This window comes from Ursus americanus, chromosome 18, assembly GCF_024610735.1.
Source record: "Ursus americanus isolate L20-20 chromosome 18, mUrsAme1.1.p, whole genome shotgun sequence".
NCBI classification, from domain to species: Eukaryota; Metazoa; Chordata; class Mammalia; order Carnivora; family Ursidae; genus Ursus; species Ursus americanus.
In genome coordinates, this window is record NC_142144.1 from 41,844,361 (window position 1) to 41,868,787 (window position 24,427).

General features: G+C 37.6%; 2 protein-coding genes and 1 long non-coding RNA gene across 4 annotated transcripts in view; 2 read left to right on the plus strand and 1 right to left on the minus strand.

Annotated features, from left to right (window-relative positions):
- PLAA (phospholipase A2 activating protein) overlaps positions 1-11,281 on the plus strand; it is a 39,593-nt gene extending 28,312 nt beyond the window's left edge. The window contains exons 10-14 of the mRNA XM_045780819.2: positions 1,010-1,081; positions 4,289-4,357; positions 7,522-7,623; positions 8,988-9,152; positions 10,545-11,281. Of these exons, the coding sequence (XP_045636775.2) occupies positions 1,010-1,081; positions 4,289-4,357; positions 7,522-7,623; positions 8,988-9,152; positions 10,545-11,110 (974 nt within the window). The 3' untranslated portion in view covers positions 11,111-11,281. The remainder of the gene's footprint in view (positions 1-1,009; positions 1,082-4,288; positions 4,358-7,521; positions 7,624-8,987; positions 9,153-10,544) is intronic.
- On the minus strand, positions 1,080-23,536 carry LOC148108597 (uncharacterized). The gene is made up of 3 exons (XR_015727450.1): positions 23,341-23,536; positions 17,485-17,544; positions 1,080-1,323 (listed from the first exon to the last, which is right to left on the minus strand). It is a non-coding gene; the product is annotated as an uncharacterized LOC148108597 (long non-coding RNA).
- Positions 23,535-24,427, plus strand: part of CAAP1 (caspase activity and apoptosis inhibitor 1) — a 63,112-nt gene continuing 62,219 nt past the window's right edge. For both annotated transcript variants that reach the window (XR_015727448.1, XM_045780821.2), the window contains exon 1: positions 23,535-23,840. Coding sequence is in view for 1 of the 2 variants with exons in the window: in XM_045780821.2 (XP_045636777.1) it covers positions 23,535-23,840 (306 nt within the window). In the remaining variant the exon portion in view is untranslated. The remainder of the gene's footprint in view (positions 23,841-24,427) is intronic.

Below are 24,427 nucleotides of genomic sequence, written 5' to 3' on the forward strand. Positions count from 1 at the left end.
CTCTTCCTCTGTTTCAAAATTCCATTGCCCATTCACCTAGTAAAGTTAATGTCACCTGCATGTTGACTTAAACAGAATTATCAGACTGACTCACTACTGAATATAAATGATGTAACCCGTCCCAATAGTTGCACTTGACAGAAAAAAAAATGTGTTTATTATCTGGTTATTCTGTTGGTGGAATTTCAGACCATAGTACAAAAGAGTGAACATGATTATATTCTTGTGTCAGCTATTTTGGGGAGCGGAAGACAGATATTAGAGCAGCTGGCTTCATCTGGAAATCTTAACTCTCGCTGTTTTTGCTCTTCTGAATCTCTAACTTTATAAGCATCCTTTTATATATATCTTTTACATATATCTTATTGTAGATACCTCTGATTATTTCCCTAGAGGTACTAACAAAACATACATTCACACACATCACACATTTGTAAAAGTATAAATGGAAATCTCTTTCCTTTGCAGCACTCATCGCCTTTGTAATTCTTTTCTCCAGTAGGTTGTAAGCTTTAGTGGGTACAAGCAATCTTGTTCCCTGCTGGATCCCAGCACTGAACGCAGTATTTGACGCATGAGTTAATGAACTCAGGGGTTCTCTAAAAGATTAACATTTGATGCCTGTGGTTTTGATAGCAACAGCAACAGTAGGAATTCTAGTGAATTTGTCTAGGAACTGGAACTGATTATATGTGTATATTATTTAGGTCACAGACCAGCTGTAATTTCTCCTTTTTTATTTGAATTTTTAGTTATTTTAATATTTAAAAGCAGTGCTAACACCTCATAACGTAATAAAGTTGAGAAAATGGAAGAGACTCACTGAAATTTTAGTTTCTTAGTAGTTTTTCCTGCTATAAAACTGCTGACAAATTTCTGTTATTATATCATGTGACAGCTTTGCTCTACTGTTTTTTCTCCAAGCTTAGTCTTCTAATGTAAGCATTGTGCTGTTTATGAAATTCAAAATTTTGGCATACTTCAGCTTTTCCTTTGTTTGCATGCGTAGGTGGTGGTCGGTATGTTCCGGGGTCTTCATCAGGATCTTCTAACACACTGCCTGCAGCAGATCCTTTTACAGGTGGGATGCAGTTTTGATAATTAATCTTTCTTCATTTAATGTGTAGCATTTTGCCTTATATGACTTTATATTTTGGAGACATCATCTAATAATTAATAATTCCCTTATCTATATTCCGATTTTGATGGATCTCCTCTTCTTTAACTTCTAATTTTTGCTTTTTCCTGGAGTATTATGTAGTTTTTCTCATGACTTTTAAATAACATATTATTAGAACTCATCGTTTTCTCCAGTGGTCCTTCCTGCAAGGAGAGCAAGAGTCATTAAGGGCATAGTTTTTAGAGTCAGATAGATCTTGGTTCAGAATCTGGCTCTACCACTTACTTGCTATGAGAAATTGGCAAGTTGCTTAACCTGTCTGAGCGTATTTTTTTTATCTGTGAAATTAGATAATAGGGGAACCCACCAACCAAGACACAGCATGAGTGCTGTTACTGGCGAGATTCTACTGATCACAAGCAAAGAAGGAGCCATGTGAGTCCCTGATATTGGATGAAGTGGTGCAGTCAAGAAGTCTGTTCAGGCATATTTTGCCTTAGCGTGGAAAAGACACAGTCCACCCAGGATTAGTCTTCTAATCTGTGTTATTAATGGCCTTCGTGAAGCCCTGGAAGTGTTGGTGTATCTCTTCACAATGACTTTATTTACCAAGGTATGCATGCCTCAGCATCAACACTACTGGGAAAACATTGCCAAGCTTGGACTTTAATGCAGCAGCAGAAGTCTCTTTTCAGAATAGCTTTTGATGTATTTTATGATGCTGTTGTTGGATCAACAGCCAGAGTTCCTGGACAATATACCCAATTTGGGAAGAGGTTCTTGGCGCTTATGGAATCCACTGGCCTTGCCAACATAGATTCCTGTCTAAACCATAAATTGGACCAACACACAACCTTCGGTCACTATCGTGAACTTGCGACTCGCTCTCAGTGAGCTGCTTCTCTCCTGTGAATGAATTGGTGGCACACATGCCCATAGCTGCACCCTGTGCATTGGTAACCAGTATGCTACAATCACCGTCTGTCAAGATCAAGCTAAATGTTGCGATGGCACAATGGCTATTAAGGAAACCTTTGATGACATAATGCAATTTAAAAAGGTAGTAAAGATCTGAAGAGTAGATAAGGTGATGACTTACTCAAACATAGTGATGCCCTGAAACTTAGAACAATGTAGTTCTCAGATCTCATTAGCAGCTTTTTCTTGGAACACAAAGAAGCTACCAGCAAAATCAGCAAAATCAAGAGAACTCCTGGGGCCATCACCACTGGAGCATGTCTCACTGTTGCACAATGTCAGTAACTCAGAAGATTCAGTGATTATGGAGATATGCAAGATAGCATACTAAACATCCAAGAGAATTAGGGAGTTACTAGGATAACTGAACCACACTATTATAAAAAAATAGATAACAGCACCTCCCATAATAAGATGTTATGAAAATTAAATGGTATAGTACATGTGAAGTGTTTAGCAAAATGCCTGGACTGTATTTAAGCCCTCAGTATATTTTAGTATATATTCTGCCAATTTTACCAGTAGCACTGGGGCAAAGAGTTTTTCCCATTCAGCTTACAGCTAAAGGTCAATCTTAATTCTCTTTTCTTTTCCTTACTTATGTGCTTCTCATATTTCTAATGTCAGTTAGAATCATCTGGGATGCTTGTTTAACTCATCATAAGGTCCTTCCCACAGAGATATTCTGATACACTAGGTTGTTGAGGAGGTAAAAATTACTCATGCTCTGATCTCTCACCCATGGATTCTAATTAAATGTTCTTTGTTGCTTGGTTAGCTGTTAGATAATTTTAAAAGCTAAGTTTCTAAAGTAAAGCCAGTTTGGAGAACCATTAGGCTGTTACGGGTAGGCCCTGGGAATCTGAATATTGAACAGGTGACTCTCATCCATGTAGGTTGGAGAACCACATTTAGAAAAGTGTAGGATCGTACTTTGCCTCATAATTAATGTCTTGGGCAAGTTATTCAGCCTTCTTCTAAAATATTGTTAATAATAATGGTATCTAATTGATGCTTAAATGAGTATATAAATATAAAATGCTTAGCATGTGGGGCACCTGAATGGTGCAGTCCGTTAAGCAACTGGCTCTTGGTTTCAGCTCAGGTTGAGATCGCAGGGTTATGAGATCAAACCTGCCCCCGGCTCCACTCCCAGCACAGAGCTTGGGTTTCTCTCCCTCTCCCTTTGCCCCTTCCCCCTACATGCATGTGTGTGTGTACACACACACACACACACACACACACTCTCTCTCTCTCTCTCTCTCTGTCTCCTACAAATAATAAATATTTTTTAAAAAGATGCTTAGCATGCTACCTAGAATATTAGTAAAAACTCAACAAAGCTCTTATTCTGTGTTCTCCATTACTTTAATCTATTTACATCTGCAGTTTTGGGGTTTTTTTTCTTTTGTATTGTTTGCTTTTTCTGTATGTGTTACACCAGTTACACCAACTCCTAGATAATTAAATTCAGAGGGGCTGGAAAAGTAGCTCATCTTTCTTCTTCCCACAAAGGCTGATCCAGGACTCTGAACATTTCCACATCCTGCTGATTCTTTCTCTACACTGGTTTTTCATGTTCTTTTTTTTTCCATTTTCAATGAAGTATCCATAAGTAGGATCTCAAATATGAGACAGAGCTATTATCATAGTGTCCCTAAATCTCACCTACTCTCTTTTTTATTTATGTGTCAGCTAAAATCCTCTCTATTTCAATAGAATAGTGTTCACATTTATTTTTTTGTTGTTTTTAATTTTTTAAGGTTTCCTTTTTAAGTAATCTCTGTACCCAGTGTGGGACTTGAACTTACAACCCCAAGAGCAAGAATCTAATGCTCTACCGACCGTGCCAGCCAGGCACCCTGTTCACATTTCATTATGGAAAACTTTTCATTTCTTCTCTCCAATCACTAATGCTTTTTCAATTCATTAGCATCTGTAATTATAACGTATAAGGCATCTAATGTTTATTTTGTAATTTGAGAACTACTTTTAAGACTAACGTTTATTCGTCACCAACTATATGCCAGGTACTATTCTAAACAAATTTATAGCCCGTTTATTATGCATATGAAGATGCCATTCTGAAGTGTGACTCATAATGAAAATAAGTTATTCTATGGAGAGGGGAGCATTTTGAACTTTAACGTGCAGTTACCTTTGCTTACTAGATGTGTTCTTGCATTTTAGGTGGCGGTCGTTATGTGCCAGGGTCTGCCAATATGGGAACTACCATGGCTGGAGTTGACCCATTTACAGGTACACACTTTTCATTTCTTTTTCTTCTTCTTCTTTTTTTTAAAGATTTTTAAAATTCATTGAAATTTTTATTTAATGAAAGATTGAGAAAACTGGTGTCTTTTTCTTGCTAGACAACTTTTCATATAATAGATCAAGACCAAACTTCTTGATCTGGCTTTGAGAGTATTCTCAGAATTGTGTCATACTACACATTAGACTCATGTAGAAAGCCTTAAAAAACCCCATCTCCAGAGATGCTCACTGAGTCTATTGCTCTGTTTGGGGCCTTGGCAAGTATAGTTTTTATAGTCTTCCAGTTGGATTCTAATGTGTAGCCAGAATTGAAAACTGCTATTCTGGTTTTCTCATTACCTTTATAAAAACTGAGGTTTTTTGCATCTCTCCTTTGTTCATTCTTAATGTATTGAGAATGTTATTCAGGGACGCTTGGGTGGCTCTGTTGGTTAAGCATCTGCGTTTGGCTCAGGTCGTGATCCCAGGGTCCTGGGTTTGAGTCCTACATCGGGTTCCTTGGTTAGTGGGAAGCCTGCTTCTCCCTCTGCCTCTGCCACTCCCCCTGCTTATGCTCTCTTTCCCTCTGTCAAAATATATATAAAATCTTTAAAAAAGGAGAATATTATTTACCATGCTACATGTTGTTCTGTTTAAGAGGACCCAGAGAAAAATTTGCTTTTGTGATTTAGGCCTATGCTGTCTGGCCTTATCCTGAGCAATTTTTCTTTTTTATTCTTAGTATCTTGCTTAGAGTCTGACACATCTTACTTGTTCATCATTGTTGAATATAGGCAGACATGCTTCCCTCTGAATTGACTGTTCTTGCCATATGTTTTCCCTTACTTGTTACTTTTTATAAGAGCCTAATATATCTGAATATATATGTTCTTGACTATAATAAAATATATACTTATGAACCCAGCACTCTACTTAAGAACTAACTTAGTATGTGATTTTTGTAAGCTATTTTTTCATTGCAAAAGTAACATTGACTGGCAGTATTGAAGTATAACATAATGATTAAGATTGAGGACTCTGGAGTGAGAATGCTTAGATTCAAATCTCAGTTCCACTGCTTTTTACCTGTTTTGCCTTGAGCCAGTTATTCTGTTTCTGTGCCTCTATTTTTCTCATTTGTGAAGTTGAAGTAATAACTACCTCTTGGAGTTGTTAAGAGCTTAAAATTATGAAATGTATATAAAGCACTTTATACAGACTAAATGCTTAGTAATTGTTAGCTGTACCTGTTGTATTAGAAAAGAGTCTAAAGTTTACCGTGCTTCCTGCCGTTTTTCAGAAGTTACAGTTTTTAATAGTTTGGTGTATATACTGGACCTTATTATATCCCTTAGTCCAACTATTGTCATCTCTTACTTAAATGAAGTAATATCCTCCAAATTGGTCTCTCCATGGTCCATACTGCAGCCAGCAATCATTTTACAGTCGAACTTTATTATACTCCTCCCCCGATTAAAACGCTTTTAATGGTTTGCCATTGAATATTTTTTCCTGGCTTGTATCACCTTCCTCTCTGCCTTTCTTCTGCCCAGCCGTACTGGCCTGTGTCGGTTTCTTGAGCATCCCATGCGATTTTCTGCCTCAGGAGTATGGTGGATGCTGTTCTGTTTTACATTACTTGAGCCCTTTGCTTTGTTATTTAGACCACAAATTACTCTTTGGCTTTTTCCTCTGTTTTCTTTTTTTATTTAATTTTGCAATATAGTATTTATTAAATCAAATTTCCCGGACATTCACATGTGCCCTTTGCTGGATCACCTACTCTATCGTAAGCTCACATTGCCCCTTATGCTTTTCCATCTTGTTTTACTTAATTGTTTGGGCGGTATTTCATTTGCATTCTCCTTACCACAACTAGACTCTAATGACCAGGACTTCAGGCAATGTCTGTTAGCTCCTCTTTGGTGATACCAATAAATATTTTATGTTTTATAAGCAATTAAAATTAATTTTGTGTATTTATCTCATAACTTAGTCTTTACCTACCTTATTCCTATTTCTGATATATTCAGAAAATTAAAATGTTTTATACATATTTTTTGCAAAATACCATTGGAACAAATATAAATAAAGATTTGGAATGCAGGTAAAATATAAATTGGGTTTAAATTATGCTTTAATTGAAGTCGCTTTAGTCACTATGTATTGTGCTAAATTTTCATCCTGTGCCAGTTGTTTGTCAGACATTGCATTTTGGTTATTATAATAGGGACTTAGGAAGTAAAAATGTATGGAAGACTAGGACCCTTTCCCTTCAGGAAACTACATCTTGGGGGGATTTATTAAAATGGTGGAGATCATATGGTCTTAGTCTTTCTCTGACTGACTGACTTCACTTAGCATAATACGTTCTCTAGCTCCAACCATGTCATTGCAAATGGCAAGATTTCATTCTTTTTTATGGCTGAGTACAATTCTATGTATATATATACACCACATGTTCCTTAAGATTTCACTCATAATGTGGAATTTAAGAAACAAATGAGCAAAGGGGAAAAAGAGAGAGAGTCAAACCAAGAAATAGACTCTTAACTATGGAGAAGAAACTGATGTTTACCAGAGGGGAGGTGGGTGGTGGGATGGGTGAAACAGGTGATGGGGATTAAGAAATGCACTTGTGATGAGCACCAGGTGATGTATGGAGGTGATGAATCACTGTATTGTACACCTGAAACTAATATAACACTTCATGTCAACTAACTGGAATTTGAATGAAAACTTACAGAATAAATTAAATGATGGAGAAAATGACAATGCCTACTATATCATTTGGAATAAGCAGTAAAAGACATGAGAAGAAAGAGATCAGTATGCTTTAAGATGGGAATGGAAAGTTTCATAATTGTTATGTATTCTTTGGTCTTTTAAAATTTTATAATTTAGATAGAATCATAAAAGTATGAGAGATATAGAGAGTATGAAATGGAAGACTTTTGTTTTACATTTAAGCTCCCGGTCCAAAAACTAAAATTTGTTATATCAACAAATACAAACCATATATAAAATCTTAAGATTTTCTTTTTTCTGAGGTTGTTGTATTGCATGTACTGAGTAGTTACATATCTCAATAATTGTGAAAACAAAGTCATACAATTAGAAAAATCTCAGTTTTGTCTACTTCTTATGATTTTCATCATCTTCTGTTCTAGGGAATAGTGCCTACCGATCAGCTGCATCTAAGACCGTGAATATTTATTTCCCTAAAAAAGAGGCTGTCACTTTTGACCAGGCAAACCCTACACAAATATTAGGTAAGTGCATTTTAATTAAATAGTTTTCTCACATATCCATAGACTCTTTGCAGTGCACTCAAGACTGTTTCTCCTCCTCACATGAGCTAGGAACTGGGTGCTTACATGATAGAGACTTCTGTTGTGGGATTACACAACTGCGTCGACTACAAATACACAGTCTGATAATGGACCCTTAATACTTGCAAGAAGCCTTATACAAATATAAGGTAAATGCTTTATGATGATTTTAATGGAAAAAAAAACTAAAAGGGAAAAATACAAATCCCATTCCCTAAGATCTTAATGTTTTCAGGAAAAAAAAACAAATGAGTAAAGCATTTAAACAATAAAAATTTTCTCTTAAAAAAATTAGTGGCCCTTAGAAATATTGATAAAAGGCTGTTCAAATTGTCCATTAAAAATGAAACTGCTCAGTTGACTTTGAATGCTTTTTCTGTTAACTTTTACTCTCAAATCAAAATGATAGGTGTTTTTTGGACTGAGAATACTACCTCTGTTTGCCACTACTATTTCATGAGAATTGAGATAAGCTAACAACATATACACCTCAATATAAAACGTGGGATTTTTTTGGTCAGAATTAACCTTTATACCATCTTTATAAAAATCATTTGTAAGGGGTGCATGGGTAGCTCAGTCAGTTAAGCTTCTGACTCTTGGTTTTGGCTTAGGCCATGATCTCAGGATTATGAGATCGAGCCTCATGTTGGGCTCCACACTCAGCCGGAAGTCGGCTTGAGAGTCTCTCTCAAACCCAAACCCCGGTCTCTCACCGTCTGTCTAAAATAAATAAATCTTCAAAAAAAAATTGTTTCATGAAGTGTGAATATGGTGACAAAAGGCAGTATTTCCATTAAGTATGTTTTTAAAGTAATGTGATATCAAAAGTGCATATGGAAATAAGTCAAATTAAATATAAGCAGACATTTAATTATTCAAATTAATTTATTAACAATCATAGAAGTTGACATAAGTTGTCTAAAAGTTGTTATAAACTTTTTCTTTGAGAAAATAGAGGATTGACTTATACTTGGGTATAATGACATGATATTGCTTTGAAAACCAAAATGATTACAAGTATGATGTACTTTAAAACTTACTTGAAGCAGGAAGTTTCGTAAGATCTTAGAAAATAACAGGTAAAATAAAAATCATCATACCAACCTTTCTTTTTCTCTACTGTGCTCAACTAAAAATTCACAGGCCTTATCCTTATTTTACGGTGCTTGATAATTGCCATGAAAAGTCTTACCTTCCCCATGGTGTATGGTGGAATAGTATTGTTGAAAATTTTGACATTTTTATATTATATCTGGCTAATTATAGTTAGAGAATTTTGAAAGTTTGGGTTTGGGTTCTAGGTAAACTGAAGGAACTTAATGGAACTGCACCTGAAGAGAAAAAGTTAACTGAGGATGATTTGATACTTCTTGAAAAGATATTGTCTCTCATATGTAATAGTTCTTCAGAAAAACCCACAGCCCAGCAACTACAGATTTTGTGGAAAGCTATTAACTGGCCTGAAGGTATGGAAACAGTCTTTAAAATGTAATTGGAAAGCAGTAAGTATATCTTTTCATTTCTATCAGTATTACTGGTGTTTCTAGATTGAGTAAAAGTGACCCTGGGTAGTTGTAATTCATAGTCTTGATTTGGTCATGTGCCTTATGACAATCTGAAGGGAACGTAATGATCCCCATACATGTACCATTTTATGTACCATTTCAGAGCATTTGTGGATCCCCTGTAAACCACCCAAGAACGTTTTGTGACCTCTTAACCCCGGGCTACAAACATTTGCTATAATTATTTTTTTTTAACTCACTTAATTCTTTTTAAATTCCAAAAGTGTCCCCTCCTTTACTAGTTTTTTTTTTTTTTTTTTAAAGATTTTATTTATTTATTTAACACAGATAGAGACAGCCAGCGAGAGAGGGAACACAAGCAGGGGGAGTGGGAGAGGAAGAAGCAGGCTCCTAGCGGAGGAGCCTGATGCGGGGCTCGATCCCATAACGCCGGGATCACGCCCTGAGCCGAAGGCAGACACTTAACCGCTGTGCCACCCAGGCGCCCCTCCTTTACTAGTTTTTTATGCTATTGATTAGAGAAGAAAAATCATTTGTCCTGCTTAATATCCCATATTGTGAATTTGGAAGATCACTTAATGTGTTCCACTATCTCCGTAGTTCCTGCTAGACATAATTAGATTCTGGTCCAATAGATTTTTTGTTTTAGGTGAATATCCTTTATAAATGATGCTGCATACTACCTTTATATCACAGGGCACATAATTTCTGGATTCCTTACTTTTAGTGATGCTAAGATTATAGAGTGGATTCATTCAGATGATGTCTGCTCCATCCTTTGAGTGTAAAGCTTACCAACCTGTAAGCATCCTATTAGCATTTGTCAACAAGAATTCTATTAAAAAAAAAACAAACAAACCTTCCCTCTTAGGGCGCCTGGGTGGCTTAGTCGGTTAAGCGTCTGACTCCTGATTTCAGCTCAGGTCATGATCTCAGGGTTTTGAGATCTAGCCCCAAATTGGGCTCTGCACTAGGCATAGAGCTTCCTCCCTCCAACCCAGTCACGTGCACACTCTTCTCTCTCTCTTAAAAAAAAAAAAAAAAAAGCTTTCCCTCAAGGATTTATTGAATACTCAGTATGTATCAGGCTAGATAATAACCCATTTAAATTATCCTTAAAGTGTATATGATCTTGTAGCAATAAATCTCTATAAATAAATATAAAAATTTAACAAAAGTTTTAGAAATATATATAGTTTGTAAAGCAGGCACATGGTTTTTAACATTTTCTGAAATGGTTGTGTGTTAATGAAATAAGATTCTTAAAACTGAGTGACAGTCATGGGAATTTTCTGGGTTTTTATAACATTAATGAATTTTTCTTTTTGATAGATATTGTCTTTCCTGCACTTGACATTCTTCGGTTATCAATTAAACATCCCAATGTGAACGACAACTTCTGCAATGAAAAGGAAGGGGCCCAGTTCAGCAGTCATCTTATTAGTCTTCTGAACCCTAAAGGAAAGCCAGCAAACCAGCTGCTTGCTCTGAGGACTTTTTGCAATTGTTTTGTTGGCCAGGCAGGACAAAAGCTCATGATGTCCCAGAGGGAATCACTAATGTCTCATGCAATAGAACTGAAATCAGGGAGCAATAAGAACATTCACATTGCTCTGGCTACATTGACCCTGAACTATTCTGTTTGTTTTCATAAAGACCATAACATTGAAGGGAAAGCTCAGTGCTTGTCAGTAATTAGCACAGTCTTGGAAGTTGTACAAGACCTAGAAGCCACTTTTAGACTCCTTGTGGCTCTTGGGACACTTATCAGTGACGATTTAAATGCTGTACAGTTAGCCAAGTCTTTAGGTGTTGATTCTCAAATAAAAAAATATGCCTCAGTATCAGAACCAGCTAAAGTAAGTGAATGTTGTAGACTTATCCTAAATTTACTGTAACAATGGGGATGGGGCTGAGATTTTAAATTGATTAGTGTTTTTTCTCACATTTTACATGATTGATAACAGATGGTTAAAAAAAAAAAGGCTGTGGGTTAAATAAAATTTCACATCTTGTAAAGTTGGGGGTAAGAGGAGACAAAGAAGAAATAAAATTTTTGCACTGATGAACTGTGAGATTTTCCTGTGTGATGTGGATAAGTTTTCAGGAGTTTAGAAACAAATTAAGAATGAGCTAAAATCAACACCACGACAGTTGCTACGGTGGCATAATGTCCATAACTTTGCCATATAAGATAAGAACTTTTACTTATATAATCTGCTTTTACTATTATATACCCCAAACTTATTTGTCAGTGGTTGCCTTTTCTTTAAGTTCTGCTGTACTCATTTTCATCACTGATTCTTTCAATAGCACCAATATATTTCAAGGTCTTATTTTAGGATAAGTACTTCAGAATTTTCAAAAATTGTTTTGCTATAAATTATTCCATATTTATATATTCCATATATGAAAAGATATAATTTCTTCATTTAAGTTACTTGTAAATAGAAATTATATTTGTTTGATGGCTCATTTTTAGATGAAGGAAAAACGACCTACCAAGCTGCATTAGGTTGTGTATCAATTCAGACAGATGAGACCCCAAATTAACTCCAGGCTTATGATCCAGTTTCTTTTGCCCCTCCCTATTTGAGGTAACTTCATTATTCAACACTAGCTTTGATATTAGTTTATTTTTGGTCATTTCCATTGTCTCAAAGGGAATTTGGAATGTGTTGAATTTTATCAAGTGTTAAACTGTGCAAGCAATAACAATGTAATTGGCAAGTCCAGAGCCTATCATGTAAAACTAGTATTTTTGAGCTCTTAACATGGTCCAGGCAGTGGGCTAACCACTTTGATATTTAATTTCCAAAACCCCTTACATGAAGGGTGATGGTGTCTATTTTCAGAAATAAATATAATGGGAGGAATCATGACAGGAGAAAAAGAGAAAAGTGCATACCATACTATCCTTCCTAGAAAGAGGCATCACAAATTTGTCTCTGAACATCCTAGCAACTACACAAAGGAGGAACCAGCACTCTAATTACATAATTTAATGTGTCTACAAGAATTCGAGTTTCTTAAGAGAAGCATAACTATTCCTATTTCTAAAAGTGGGAAAGATCTTTTCACAAGAGGACTTTGCCTAAAATAGTGAGCAGCATTCTCAACATTTATGGTATACAGAACCATCAATTTACTGGCTTTATGACAAATTGCAAAGAAGAACAGTTCTTCCCCAATAAAGGAGGAAAGATTTTCGATCATCTGGGTTGATTTCAAGGAAAAACTTTGAATATCAAAAAAGAATGGATAAAATATAAATAGAGGGAATGTGTATTTTGCTGAGTATTAAACTGCAACTTTCTGATGTGTACTCAGACTTTAAAAATTCTGTTGGCTGGCTCCGTTAGGAACCTTTGTTTTACTTTTTGTTGAATTGAGATTTAGATGGTTACGTCAAAGTTAAATGGCAAAGTTAAGAGTTTAACCCAGGTCAGCCTGGTTCCATTACAATATACTTCTTTCTTGTTAACATGTCCAGTCTAGCATGCAGTTTTAAGTACAAACAATTTAGCTACATATTTTGAAATACTAGGTAGACTCTTTGAATGACGGGAGGACATTAAGAATGTGAGTTCACTCTTCAAAATGTAAGGGGTGGCAAATTGTAAACGCTGTTTGCTTCTTATAGTGTACAAGTCTTTATAACAACTTTTATAGTATCAGTATTTCATGTTTATTGAAGAAAAATTATACAATTTAGCTTAAAAAAAGATAATCCCACTTGAAAAATAAGTGTTATATGATGGTTTTGTGATATTTTAAAGTCTTTTTCAGTTAACCTTTTTTCCATGGTTCCCTTAATATTTTTTTGTGAATATAAAAACATATTCATCAAATAATATACACACATCAAATAAAAATCGCCTGTAATCCCACTACCCCGAGAGAACCCTTCTTAACGTCTGTGGCATATTAGTAGGTATATAAATGTGCTGTTTTTTTCTTAAAAGACTGTGTGATACACATTGTTTAATAACCTGATTTTTAAACTGGACATGATATAGTATGCATGCCTCCACCTTAATAAATACAGTACATTATATGGATATATCCATTTCCTATTATCCGATATTCTTTTCAATTTTCAGCTATTAAGCAGTGCTCAGACAAATATCCTAAGTGTCATATTAGTTCTTAGGCTACATTTTATACATGGAATTGGTGGGCCAAATTAATGTACATTCTTTAGACTTGATACATGCTGTCAAGTCAAGTCACTGTGGTAAAAGTCTTGGGGTTAATGTCCATATTGCATTTGAAACACAGTTGCCTGCAAAAGACGTGTTATTGTCTTGATTTCAGAACTATTATCCTCCATCTGGCATCACATTTTTAAAATGAGCATGATTCTGTTGTGATCCCCCCACTTCCCTGCTCTGATCCTGCTCCCTCCAGCCCCTGGGAGTTGCAGTTTATGATTAAATAGCAATTCAATGATATTTTTATCTACCTCACGTTCCTCTTAAATGATGGAAGAAACATAGCTAAAAACAGATTCTTCACAAATTCTGGGGATGAGACTGGGACTTGTCTTCCTTAGCAGTTATCACTGTGTATCTATGGTTATTTTGTTAAGAAATGATAAAATGTCTAGAGGATCATTTGTGATGCATCATATTTCCTAAAGGTCTTGAGATATAAATTACTTGAGATTAGGACGTGTTACTCAATTTTTAAAAAGTAATTAAAAATAATTTAAAATTAATTTCTAGTATATTTTTCTATAGAAAAATTATACACAGGGTGTTAGTTTATTTGGATTGCTACAACAAAAATACTATGGATTGGGTGGCTTAAAAACAAACATTAATTTCCCACCATTCTGGAGGCCAGGAAATCCAAGATGAAGGTGCCAGCATATTTGGTGTTTGATGAGGGTTCATTACATGGCAGAAGGAGGAAGGTCTCTGAGGTCTCCCCATTCCTGAGGATTCCACCCTTATGACGGAATTATCTCGGGGATTATGTTTCAACATGTTGAATTTTGGGGGGGACACATAGTACACAGTGTATTGTGATTATAAAGACAGTTTTGAAGATTTTTTCACTTAATACCATTATTCCATGTGGTTTTCTTTAGTTTTTTAATGAAAGTGTTCATACATACAGAAAACTTCAAAGAGTACAGTCAACACTCATGGACTTGCCAACTAAGTTCTACAGTTGTGAACATTTTGCCATATTAGCTTTACCTCTACTCTTGAAATTACAGATATCACACTTATCAACTAAATACATCAATATGTTTCTTCTAAGAATAAGGACATTTTAAAGAATATTCTTATAACTGTCATTGTATTTAAGAGAATCAGTAATTTCATGATATCTAATATCTAGTCCATCTCAAATTTCCTTATTGTCTCATAATACCTTTTATCACTTTTTTTAAAGGATCTAATATAAATAATCAAGGTTTATGTATTGTATTTATTTGGTTATATGTCTCTTTGGTCTCAGTCTAGAGCAGTTTCTCTATTTTTATTTTCAATATCATTGACTTTGAAGTGTCTAGGCATTCCAGAATGCAAGGTCCCCCAATTTTTTATTTGTAAAGCATTTCTGTAACTCTTCCGCATTATCTATTGCTGCTTAATAAATTACCCCACAAGTAAAGTGGCTTAAACAACACACATTTACTACCTGAAATTTTCATGAGGTGAGGAGCTCTGGCCCAGCTTAGCTGGATCCTCTGTTTCTTTGTTTCATATGAGGCTGCTATCAAGGGAACAGCCAAGGCTGAGGGCTCACTCATCTGAGGGCTGGACTGGGGAAGGATGCATTTTCGAGTTCACTAGCGTTCAGTTCTCTTCCAATTGTTGGATTGAGGACTTAAAATCCTAGTTGGCTGTTGGCTAGAGGCTGCCCTCAGTTTTTTGTTTGTTTAGTTTTGTTTTAAGAATATTTTCCAGGGGTGCTTGGGTGGCTCAGTCTGCCTTCTGGTCAGGTCAGGATCCCAGGATCCTGGGATCAGGCCATGCATTGGGCTCCCTGCTCAGTGGGGAACCTGCTTCTCCCTCTGCCTCTGCCCCTCCCCCTACTCGTGCTTCCTCTCTCTCTGAAATACGTAAAATCGTTTTTTTTAATTTTTTCATATTTTATTTATTATTTTTATAATTTATTTTTTAGAGTGGGGCGAGGGGCAGAGGAAGAGGGAGAGAGAAAACCTTAAGCATAGAGCCCTATGTGAGGCTTGATCTCAAGATGCTGGGATCATGACCTGAGCCCCAAGCAAGAGTCAGGTGCTTAACCAACTGAGTCACCCAGGCTCCTCTGCCCTCAGGTTTTGTTTTATGGGCTTCTCCATCATGGCAAATGGTTTCATCAAAGCCAGCAAGAGAGAGCATCTGCTAACGGAACCAAAGTCAGAATTTTTATAATCTAACCACAAACATGCCACCCCCTCAACATCAAGGTATTCCATTGATTGGAAGCAAGTTACTCAGAGTGGATTACACAGGCTGTGAATATCAAGAAAAGATCACTGGGAGCCTTCTTAGAATCTGCCTACCAGGGGCGCCTTGGTGGCTCATTTGTTAAGCGTTTGCCTTTGGCTCAGGGTGTGATCCCAGGGTCCTGGGATCCAGCCCCGCATCGAGCCCCACATCGAGCCCCGCATCGGGCTCCCTGCTCTGCTGGGAGCCTGCTTCTTCCTCTCCCACTCCCCCTGCTTGTGTTCTCTCTTTCGCTGGCTGTCTCTCTCTTTGTCAAATAAATAAATAAAATCTTTAAAAAAAAAAAGAAAAAGAGAATCTGCCTGCCATACCTATTTCCTATAAACTAAACGCTAAATCCAAAGACTTGGTTAGATTAAGATTAAAATATCGTAGCAAGAATACTTCATAGGTGTGTGTACTTTTTTTTTTTTTACACTTGACTGCATCATATCCGTGCTTCCTTAAAGTTTATACTCCCCTTACCATAACTAAAGGAGGTTAGGAGGACAAAACAGGTGAAATCAGCCTATTGACCATCTTTACAAATATGGGTGAATTTTTTTTTAAGTTTTTTTCATTCTCCTATATTTTATTCTAAGTGATTATCAGGTTTTACTTGTTTGATGTTTGCAATCAGGGTACTTGTTTTCTGGAGGTACTAAGGCAGGATCTTGACTTTGAGGGCAAGAAGTGAACCACTTTGGTGCCTCTCATGGAGGAAAAGTCTTTAGAATACAGTGAGTAATGAAAGCTTTAAAGAGGAGAATGCCAACTAATGCCCTTCTGTAAAGTAGGTAGGCTGATACTGGTCCTAGGCCTAATATGAGGTCTGGGACTTAAAACTTGATCTTGGGGCTCCTGGACACATTGTAATAAATCAGAAAAGTAAAACATCCAAATGGCAATGATACTTTCATCAGATGTAAAGGCATACGGTGTAGCAATACTTACACAATGGTTTGTGACTGAATTTAAAGCAAACCAGTTAAGCAACATTGAAAAAAAAATCCGGACAAATTTAAGTAAATCAGCATGCATTAAACAATTACTTTATACTAGTTTCAGGTTCATCCTCATTATCCCTATGGAGTAAGTACTGTTAATAGTTTTAGTTTTACAAATGAAGAAACTGAAACAGGTCAAGTAACAAGTCACTAGTAACAAAACAATGGAGGGGCGCCTGGGTGGCACAGCGGTTGGGCGTCTGCCTTCGGCTCAGGGCGTGATCCCGGCGTTATGGGATCGAGCCCCACATCGGGCTCCTCCGCTATGAGCCTGCTTCTTCCTCTCCCACCCCCCCTGCTTGTGTTCCCTCTCTCACTGGCTGTCTCTATCTCTGTTGAACAAATAAATAAAATCTTAAAAAAAAACAAACAAACAATGGAGACTAGTATTTAAGAAATGATGTTGGCAAAGCTGGATATCAAGATGAAAAATAACAATTTGTGGTAGTCACTTCACTTTATCATAACAGCAACTATGGTGGCTGGTAGTGACATGTATGCTTGGTATATAGAGCAGATCGCCTGAAACAAGCTCTCAGACATGTTTCTTTCATTCTTGTGTCTTCAAAGGAACTAATAAATTCAAGAAATGTTTGCTTATTTCTATGTCATTTAAAATTTTCAATAGCAAAATCCACCAGTGAAAGAGTACTAGCTTTGAGGTTAAAAAGGCATACATTTCAATGACATTTCCTCCACTTGCTACTGAATTAAGTCAAGATGCTTGATCTCAGCCTCAGTTTAATCAAAGGTACCTTAGGATTTTATAAAGTAGAAGAATAAAATACGTGAAATGTCTACCACATAATGAGTACTTACCAAGCATTGCTTCCACAGATAACACAAGGCTACCATCTTCTTTAACAATAAAAGTGACTGCTGGATACAAAGAACATTAAAAAGAGAAGAAAAGTATTTTATTTTATTGCTACTAGGAAAAAAATGCCCATGGGTGGGGGTATCCTGATGATATTTTGTAAAATTAGTTGTTTGGAACCCTCAACACAAATATCCTTACACTTCATTTAAACTTTTTTTATCAGTTAACTATAGCCACCGTAATACTGTTCAACAACTGACAACAAAAACAATGGCATTAATTTACCTAAGAAGTTACAAGCTTAGGGGTGGCTGATCCTGACTGGGCTCATTCAAGTCTGCAGGTTGGAGGAGGACTCTTGCTCTAGAGTAGGCTTGACTGGATAGTTTAGTGGGCAGCTGAGCTCTATTTGTCCCTCATCTCTCTCCTGGTACCAGTGTGCTAACCTGAGTATATCATTTTCATGGTAATGTTGGAAGCACAAGAGTGACATCACAACTGCAAGTTTTTTTGTTTGTTGTTTTTGTTGTGTTTTGTTTATTTTTTAAGTAGGCTCCAAGCCCAATGTGGGGCTTGAACTCATGACCCTGAGATCAAGAGTTGCATGCTCTACCGACTGAGCCCGGCAGGTGCCCTGTTTTTTTCTTTTTCCTTAACACTGTGCTAGCTACACATCTGCTAACACCCCATTGGCCAAATTAAGTCATATGGTCAACTTCAAAAGCAGGGAATTATGTGTCTTGCCTTAAGCGGAAGGACACTGCCAAATTACATGGCAAAGAGTATGAATACCAGGAGAGGTGAAGAAATGGGACCCTTAATGCAATTTACCAGAGTGGTGATTTGGAAAGAAGTTCTGTATGAATCCTGAACTTCTCAGTTCAGAATTTAACATTGCATCTCTAGCACGTGCCAGGCACTGTACTAGGTGGTGGCACTACAAGGATATATAACACACAGTCTCTGTTCATGAGAACTAACCATATATTGGAGAAGATACTGAACAAATATCTGCAGTCAGGAGCTCTGGATGCTCTTTAGGGAAGACAATGTCTTACAAAGGAAGAAGCATTTCATTTTAACAAGATTAAGGAAGGAAATGGTTTGGAGAGGTTTTAAATAAGAAATGATACTTTAAAAGAATTTTAGATTTAACAAGATGAGTGGAGGTGGGGTTGCTGAATAGGCCCGGAGGGCATATTTCTAGGAAAGAAATGGGGCTACAGAGGAAAATGCTGTTCAGATCATGCAAGGTCTTACATGTTGTATGTTGCATTCATCAGGAATCTAGGTTGCAAGTGAAACCAATTCAGATCAGCTTAATGAAAAGGAGACAACTGCTGGCTCACTGATATGAACATGACAGTATTAGGACTTTCTGTTTCTTGTTTCAGTAAGTGTTTTTTGTTAACCTTCACAAGACAGAGAACGTGACAACTAGAGGTAATTTCCTTATGGTGCATTTAAGTGGAAGACTGAATTTCTCACCTAGTGTCTCTATAAATTCCAAAGAGGTATTGATTGGCCCTAGCGTTAGTACATACATATCCCAGGCCGATCATTGTGATCAATGCTGAGTTGCTGAAGAGCAGTTATAAAAAGGGCATATAAATTTCAATCTCTGTCTACCTTCCAGTACAGAAAAGCAGTCCTGCATTAGTTTGCTGAGCTTTAAGTCTATAACAATGTTCAATGTTCAATGCTGGGTCTCTTCAGCTCTATAATATTATATTGAACATATGAAATGGTCAACATTCAAAGTGTTTTGATATCTCAAAAAGGCAATTTCATGTTTTTCAACCTAAATAGACAATGGCATCTCTCTGGCTTTAAGCCAACCAACCTCGTGATGTGTCTATGACATGTTCACACAACAAGTCAAAGTCCTTTCCCAGTTCTCTGCATGGCTGAGCTCCATGTAGAATTATCTAGTTTCTGTTAGAAAGCTGTTTGTAACTATTGCTCCAAAGCCTGTGTGCATGTCAGTGTCACAGTGGCAGCTGAGTCCCTGTAGCTGTCTCTCTGCCATGTGATGAAGGAGCACTGAACTATTCCCAGCAGAGCTCCTCCTGACCTCCTTTAATAAAGGAATTTCTGGCCATTAATTTCACTAGGTACTTTTACTCTCATAAAAGTAGTTCATATAATCCTGGATAAATCTGGTTCTCCATCTAAAACTATGTTTCATTCACTCATTTATGCAATAAATTTTTATTAAGAACCAACTATGTGAGAAATGTTTTATTAAGGGCACTTGGGTAGTGGGAATAGAGAAGTGAATAACACAAAGTCATTGCTTTCATGGACCTTACATTCAAGTGAAAGGAAACACACAAACAAATGCATGTGTAGTAGTATTAAGAGCACTGAAGAAAAATAAAGCAGAGTAAGAAGAATGCAGAATGCCAGAGTGAGGGTGGAAGCACTTTCTATTGTGTGTTTTTTTTTTGGTTTGCTCCTCCCTACTAGAAATATAAGCTAGTGAAGGTATGGATTTTGTGTATTTTCTACTCATACCACCAGTGGTCAAACAATGCCTTTGTATTCCGAACAAGAACATGGAAGAGTGGACAAAGACTGGGATTCATCTGCCAAATGGATAAATGCTTCAGTTATCTAGTTGGCAGTGCCCTGGCTTCTTGCTCCAGCCAAAGAAATATGAGAACTATTTGTCAGGTTGCTGTAGAATGAAGTAGAAACTGAGAGGCTTCTCAAATGAGGTGCCTGGGTGGCTTAGTCGGTTAAGCGTCTGCCTTCGGCTCAGGTCATGATCCCAGGCTCCTGGGATCAAGCCCCACATGGGGCTCCCTGCTCAGCGGGGAGCCTGCTTCTCCCTCTACCTCTGCCTGCTGCTCCCCCTGCTTGTACTCTGTGTGTGTGTGTGTGTGTGTTAAATAAATAAAATCCTTTTTTTTTAAAGGAAGCTTCTCGACTGATTTTATAAGGGAAAAATTTACAGCCAGTAATTAATATGCAACTAGTTTTAGGCTAATACATACCATTTTAGGTTTATATCAGTCATCTCAAGTTGCTGTAACAAAATACCACAGACTGGGTGGGTTAAACTACAGAAATGTATTTTCTTACAGTTCGAGAGGCTAGGAGTACAAGATCAAGGTGCTGTCAGGGTTGATCTCTGATGAGACCTCTCTTCCGGTTTGTAGACAGCTGGTTCCCTTCTCATACTAACCTTTCCTCTGTGTGCTCACAGGGGAGTGGGGTGGGGGTGGGGGTGGGGGTGGAGGGGAGAAGGGAAAGGGTAGAAGGAGACCAGGGACAGGGGAAAGAGATCTTTAGTAGCTCTTCCTCTTATAAGGACACCAGTTTTATCTGATTAGGGCCCCAACCCTCAGGACTTCATTTAACCTTAATTACATCCTTAAAGGCCCTATCTTCAAGTATGGATACATTTGGAGTTAGGGCTTCAACTTATAAATTTTGGGGGGACACAACTCACTCTGTAACAAGGTTACAAACATTACATGTTATTAATTTTATGTGCTTATTTTGTCTATGAACATAATACTTTCAATCATTTCAGGTAAGATACTTAATGAGGCCAATATAGAACTCCTTAGAGCACAATACGCTCAGCCTCAGGTTTTCCTTAAAAGCAAAACTAAGGTGGAGCCAGGGGGTAGAGACAGCTGTCTTCCCAGGGCTGGAATTACCCCTGCCATCTGGTTTGTTTTACCCATTTATTAAATAGTTGTTGAATGTCTGAGAAAGGTAGGAAATGTGGTCAAAGGGAAGTTTCTTTTTTTAATTGCTTTCTGTCCCTCAAGTGAAACATATAGGATTACTATCACTCAGCTAGTGTTGCACCAGGCCCTGTCTTTTTTCTTCTGTGGCTAAAGCCCCTGCTGAGACCACCCCTGCCACACGATGACATGCTTTTTTTTTCTTAATATGTATTCTTGATACTGATTTTAAAACTTGGCTTGTGTTTCCAAAATTCTACACAGCAGACCATAAAATCCAACACTGATAAACCTATGACACATACTCAGTTTCCAAAAACTCACTCAAGTTCTTCACCTGTCCCTCATGCACTCTATGCAAGAAATAAATAACGTCCAGAAATACTCTCTAAATTCTCTTCAGTTGTTTATTGGCTGCCCTCATGCACTCTGCTTTTTTTGTGTGTTTCTTGCCTCAAATTCTTTGTAAAAGTGGCCTGAGACTTCCTTACCAATCCTGTGCACTCCTAAACTCTTCTTTAAACTCTTATTTTCCTCTCCTTTGAAAACCAAGGAATAGTCTGAAAAGGTAATTTTTGAGGAAGGAAGAGAGAGAGAAAAGATAGGAACACTGATATGCCAATAATATTTTATCCCTGCTCCCCTCTCTCATTTCACAAACATAAATAATTTATGTACATTTATAAGGTCAACACACTGATTTCAGTAGATAAATGGTTAAACTTATTAGCACTTGATGAGGAAATAGTGTTCCAATCAATGATGAAGTATTCAAAATTGTAAATCAAAGGATATATGCACCCCAATGTTTTATACACACACACACACACACACACACACACACACACACAACGGAATATTATTCAGCCATAAAAAAGAATGAAATCTTGCCATTTGTAGCAAATGGATGGATATAGAGAGTATAATGCTAAGTGAAATAAGGGAGAGAAGGACAAAAACCATATGATTTCACTCATGTGGAATGTAAGAAACAAAGTAATTGAGCAAACAAAGGAAAGAACAGAGACAAAGAAACAGACTCTTAAATACAGAGAACAAACGTGGTTGTCAGAGCAGAGATGGATGGGGGTATAGGTGAAATAAATAAAGGGAATTAAGAATACATTTATCTTAATGAGCACTGGGAACTGTATAGAATTGTTGAATCATTATATATTATACAGCTGAAACTAATATAACACTATGTTAATTATACTTGAATTAAAAGTAAAATTAAAAACACAAGTTAAAACTCATATATTAGAAAAAAAATTAAGGTTCCAGTGTATGGGTGACATTTTAAATTAGCTTCGTCTTTCTTCAAAGGAATCTGATTAAATAGGACAAGAAAAATAAGGTGCTGTGCACCTAGGCGGCTCAGTCAAGAGTCTGCCTTGGGCTCAAGTCATGATCCCAGGGTCCTGGGATGAAGCCCCGCACCAGGCTCCCTGCTCAGCAGGGGAGTCTGCTTCTCCCTCTCACTCTCCCCCAGCTCGTGTGCTCTCTCACTCACTCTCTCAAATAAATAAAATCTTAAAAAAAAAAGAAAAGAAAAGAAAAATAAGGTGCTGATCAATTTGTTTTGGGGGGCACAAAATACCATAAGGAAAATAATGTAATTTTTTTCTTAAGCTGTTCATTGCTGCATTATTGTAAAATGTAAGATTGGTAACAACCTAAATTTTATTAAATAAATTTATTATTTAAATAAATAAAATACTAAATTAATTAAAATTAAATAAATTAAATAGAGAAAGAATAAGGTGAAATACTAGAACCAAATGCCTTTAGAAGTGAAAAGGAAACATGCCTAAAAATTTGTGTTAATGGGGAAAAACAAAGAAGCACAAGACCCTATTTCTGTATAATTACCTAAAATATTTCAAAAAATGTGCCCCGGTGATGATATTAATGAGATTTTCCCCAGGTTCTTCTAATTGTTATAACGTCTTAGTGTCATATACAAACATTGGAAAATAAATAAAACAAAACTACACCATGCCTTACTGTGTATGCGTATAGGGCAGTATCTGAAAAGAGGTATCAAAAAGGCAAAGGGCTATTGTAAAGCTCCACCTCCTGTCCTTTGTAGAGAGGCACAGAAACCTTAACGTTCGAGACAACCTGCCAGCCCTCCAGCAAATTCAAACCAACCTCCACCTCTTTCAAGGGAGCACTTTTGGGTTCCAGGCACGCCCTCCAGGAACGCCTCTCTGCCTCTGCGACGAGGCCGGAAGTGACGTACAAGCTGCGACGCCAGCTCTCGCGGTCCGTAGCGGTCGCCGCAGCGGGGAATACCTAGCTTTAGAGACGGCGGACTTTCGCCGGATGGTTGCAGCAGTGAGATCATGACGGGGAAGAAGTCTTCCCGGGAGAAGCGGCGCAAACGAAGCGGTCAGGAGGCGGCCGCGGCGCTCGCGGCGCCGGACCTGGTGCCCGCCTTAGCCAGTAGCGGTAGTGGAAGCACCAGCGGCTGCGGGAGTACCAGCGGCTGCGGGAGCGTCACCTGCTGTGGAAACACCAGCTTCAGTGGAAGTGTCACCGGCGGTGGGAGTGGAGGCAGCTGCTGGGGCGGGAGCAGCGTGGAGCGCAGCGAGCGCCGGAAGCGGAGGAGCACTGACTCATCCTCCAGCGTCTCGGGGTCCCTGCAGCAGGTGCGTGCGCGCCCTTCTCTCTGCTCACCGAGCTCCTGCGTTCTCCGACGAAGACGTGCGGGGAGCGGAATGTGGCGACGGATGGGGCTCTTATTGTAGCTCACTTAGTGATATGATTCCAAGGTTTCACCCCTCCTTGAGGTTCATGTCCCTGAGCACCAGTGAACTGCACACTCCCGTGCCTTTAACTTAAAGTTTCTGGATTAGCTGATCATCTAGCTCTTTGCTTTTGGCCCCTTGCACGCCAGTAGCAGTCTACCTGAAAAGTATGGGTCAGGAGCTAGCCTTCAGTGCCCTTGAGAGCCACGGTTTACTTCTCTCTTCATCTTCACCTTTTAGTAGATTATGATTAACTCCGCCTTACAGGATGAAAAAATTGAGGCTCAGAGAGATTAATGAAGTTTACCCACAGTCACAGTTTGTTAGTAACACCTAAATCTGAATCCAGTATCTGATTATAAAAGCCATGTTTTTTACACTCCGTCAATCTACACCAAGATACCGCCGTTAAAAAAAAAGCCGTTTGCTTATATTATAAAATGAAAGCATGACTACATAAAAGTTATACAACACAGAAATAAAGGAGA